At 37.9% G+C, this 4,227-nt stretch overlaps 1 protein-coding gene across 1 annotated transcript; it reads right to left on the minus strand.

The window, feature by feature from the left end:
• Positions 1-3,861: 3,861 nt before the first annotated feature.
• LOC139868662 (uncharacterized) lies at positions 3,862-4,227 on the minus strand. The gene has a single exon (XM_071856994.1). It carries the CDS (start codon positions 4,225-4,227, stop codon positions 3,862-3,864), a length of 366 nt encoding a protein of 121 aa, XP_071713095.1.

A 4,227-nucleotide genomic window follows, 5' to 3' on the forward strand; every position in this document is an offset into this window, starting at 1 on the left:
AGGGTCAAGACCACCAATAATCACTTAAAAGCTAGTGTTTAAGGTCCAATAACGCTAATTATAACATAATTAGGGTAATCATTAACCCCTTTGACTCATTTAAAGTCAACACACCCATTTCGGGTCATCCACTAACCCCGCTAACACCCATTTACCAATTAGTTAAGTGTGCTAGCAATTAACTAACCAATTAGGACTCATAAACATCAATTACCACTTTGAAACCCTAGGTTAGTCAACTTTGAGTCCTCATGACTCAATCTTACACAAGAACACCCAAAATCACCAAATATGGGTTTTATGTTCATCACTAACTCAAACCCTAACCCATACATAAATTAAAGTAAGGAAATTAAGGTTAGAACATACCACAACAACTACAACGGAGCTAGAGAGGAGATGAGCAACTTTAATACCCGCACTTTGGTCCGATAACAACTTCTTCCTCTTGGATTTAGCTTTCTCACTCAAGAAATCACACTCTCTCTCTAAAATTAAAGTGATATGGATATGGTAGTTGAAAATGGAGTTATGACTCCTCACAATCTGATCTGGTAGCCTTTATCACGTCCACAAGTGCAATTACCAAAAAGCCCATCAAAATATCTGAATAAAAGAGCTGGATTCGGCTACAGTGAACAGTGCGCGGCGCGCACCATTAGGTGTGCGCTGAGCGCACCTAGCCCAGCTCAGCTTCTGACTTCTGTTTGATTACACAACTTCACCCACATGCTATGTACCATATATACCCTGTTGTACAATGAAGATTAGGGTCTTATAAGACTGTTCGGAAAATCCAACAACCAAGTCCGTGTATAATTGTCTTTCTTAGACACCACTCAAGAATCTAAGATATTTTGACAGAATCAATGATTACCTTAACAGACAGAAAATAAGCCCCCGGCAACGGCGCCAAAAACTTACTTCCCTCTTGATATGGCCAAAACGGACGGTTTTATTTGTGCGGTGTCGTTAGGTTGCAACACGTTAGAATTAGCTACCAAAAGAGACTAACGGTTTTATCATTTATATTTAGCTGGGGTTCCCTATCCATAACTCACCTACTTGTCTTCCTTTTAATGAGTAAGTGGTAAATATAACTCAGGTTCTTATTTTTGAATGTTTGCTCAGTAACATGGGACAAAAGTGCCTATATAGTTAACCCTAGTGACAAGAGGTGATAGATTAAGATTAACTAATAATACGATAATTTAACTGTAAAGATAGATAGGTATGGAGAATAGAATTCTGATGGGAAACTATCACAAAAGTTTAACTTCCTAGAATAAACAATAAACCTCAATCAACTGGGCTATGAACCTAACTGATTTGTCACTAAGAGTTTAGTCTTTGAAAATTCTGGCTAAGACGGATATCCCTACACCCAATGCTAACCTTAGAGGGTTTAAACGACCTTATGGATAGAATCCTAGGTACATGAACAAAGTGGTATATCTCTAAAGGAAAGTCTCAGCTTTTCTTAATCCTAGTTGGTCTAACTAAAGCAATATTCCACCACTTAATACTACGCTACGCATTAACATTAACAGATGTGCAATCTTAGATATTCTAAGTTACTGCTAATTGGATTAGAAGTCTCTCCTTTGCGATCACTTACTCAACCCCGGATCATCTTAAAATATCTCAAGAACATTGCTTTTAACGCGAATCATGCTTCTGAGCAAGCCAGTGTTCACTGAACTCTATATTGCCTACTCTAATCACAACCTATCTTCTTTAACGAATAAATAGTTATCCGTTCGTAGGTACTATATCCCTATTGTGACGTTAAGCACGCATAACTACTAACCTTGTATCTTAGGGTTGATCAGGTCCCAATACTAGGTTATAGCCACGTGAATAAGCGAAAAGGGTGATCCGTAAATTAAACTTCTAAACCGTCAAGGTTTCAGCATAACAGTAGGATAAGTTTCAGATGAATTATTCAACATATAATAAACATTTGTAACAGATAGATACGCATGCAAGATGAAAGCAACTTAAGATAACAAGGTAACTTTATTAAATTAAGGAAAGCGTTCACCGTTTACAGACGAGATCTGGACCATTACAAGTGCTGAAATCCTCTAGACCACTCCTATTATAATTTTTGGCGTTCGCCTCTGGGTACTTAATTTCCCGCTCAGAGGTGAGAAGGCCTTGAAAGCTCTAGTGAGAGAAAGTGTATTGTAGTGAGAGACTGAGGAGAGGTGTGTTGAAATTGGATGACAAAAAGCCTTTAAATAGACTTGGAATTTCCCTGCAAACGGCTGGCAGGCCGTTTGCAATGGCTGTTTGCATGAGCCGTTTAACCTGGCCATGTGGCAGGCCATTTATGAGCCAGGCAAGCCGTTTGGCAGGCCGTCTGGCTTGCATCATCTTTGTAATTACTTTATCTCCAAATTTAACTGAAAAAAGCGATTTTTTTGCCGACATAGTTTTGAACTTTATGCTTTTGGAACTCAATATCGGGGGTAAAAACATGACTTTTTAGCCGATATCAGGTATCAATAGATCTAACAAACTTATTTGTAAAGACCTTTTTACCATTAACTATCTTAGCAAAGGTATTTGGCAAGATAGCATCAGGATCAGTTTCAAGTACAAGCTCCATGAAAGCAACTTCAGCATGAGCAGCAGTAACAGCATAGTCACTAGCAAAGAAAGCCTCAACCTGGGCAGGCACCTTCTCATTAATGCACTTTGATGTGATTTTAGCAGATGTACACCAGTAGGATATAACCCTTTTAAGGTCATTGAGCTGGTTCTGGACTACTGCTGCATCTGAGTGAAGAGACCTTAAAGCATAATTTTGTTTTCCTAGTTTGGAAATTTCACCAGTTAATGTCTTAATTTCATCAGTTTTGCTTTTAAGATTTTCATTTAAAGATTTAATTTCAATTATGAAAACTTCTTCACGTTTGCTGCTTCTGCTCAGGTCAATTCTTAGATAGTCAAACATTTCAGCTTTCTCATCATCAGTATAAGTTCGAAAATTATCAACCTTATACAGCATTTCAGATTTCCATTAAGGTGAATCCTTTTTTCGATCAGCTTCCCTCATATCAGTCAAAAATGTACTACAACTTTCTTCCTCATCAAACTCCTCAACCTCTCTGGCCATTAAACACAGCTTTTTACCAGAATCATAATCAGCACAAACTTCATCAGTTTCACTATCAGAAGATGAAGATGAACTAGTTTCATCCCAATCATGATGTTCAGCAACTAGCACATTTTCTGGTTTCTTCTCTTTTTTCTCAACCTTTGAGTTCTCCTTCATCTGGGCCTTCATAGATTTGTACTTGTTCTTATACTTTTTAGCTTTTGAAAAAGAGTTAGCATGTGTGGAAGGTTTTCTGGATATGCATTCTGATGCAAAGTATCCTACCTTCCCACAATTGTAACACTCAGATTTGGGACCCTTGACAGAATTACTTCCATACCTAGCACTTGGTTTCTTGCTCACTTTGTATGACTTACTGTTCCTACTACGGTTGAATTTCTTGAGCTGCCTAGCCAGTAAAGTCATCCCTTCAGCAAACCCTTCTACATCATTATCATCACTGCTTTCCTCAGACCTAGTATCACTACCCTCATCAGTTTCAGCTGCCTCTTCTTCTGCCATCAGCTTTTGAACCAGTAAAGCCTTTTGAGCTTTCTTTTTAGCAGCAACTACAAGAGCAGTATCATCTGATTTTAAAGATTTTAAAGTGGTGGGGTCAGACTTAAAGTTTAAGTGGTGGGGGCAGACTTAAAGTTTTCTTTCAAGTTAAGCTCAAGTTTTACTTCTGCCTTGTCATGGTTCCAAAAAGTACCATATAGAGATGACATGTAAAAGTTCTTTAAGGTCTGTGTGGTTCATAAAGGGTCGGTAACAGGTTTCCATTTAGCAGGCAATGAGTCAATGAATTTGTTGACCTGTTCAAAATCAATATAATTGATTTTCAAGCTATCCAGATCTGCAACTAAAGAGTTAAACCTAATGAAGGTCTGTTTAAGGGTCTCACTTTTGTAAGCAAAGAACAGTTCATATTCTCTTTTCAAAGCAATAATCTTATTTTGCCTTACTTCATCCTTACCATCATAGGTGACATCAAGGTAGTATAAAATGGCCTTAACAGTAGGTTTTCCCTTAATCAGCTTGAACACATAATTAGGTAAAGTTATAGCTATCATGGTTTTGATCTTAGGGTCAAGTCCAACACGACGTTTTTCCTCATCCAT

This window comes from Rutidosis leptorrhynchoides, chromosome 9 (genome assembly GCF_046630445.1).
Source record: "Rutidosis leptorrhynchoides isolate AG116_Rl617_1_P2 chromosome 9, CSIRO_AGI_Rlap_v1, whole genome shotgun sequence".
NCBI classification, from domain to species: Eukaryota; Viridiplantae; Streptophyta; class Magnoliopsida; order Asterales; family Asteraceae; genus Rutidosis; species Rutidosis leptorrhynchoides.

What these genes read in the sequence shown, in the direction of transcription:
- LOC139868662 (XM_071856994.1), bottom strand. Translation starts at nt 4,227, where the DNA reads ATGGATGAGGAAAAACGTCGTGTTGGACTTGACCCTAAGATCAAAACC.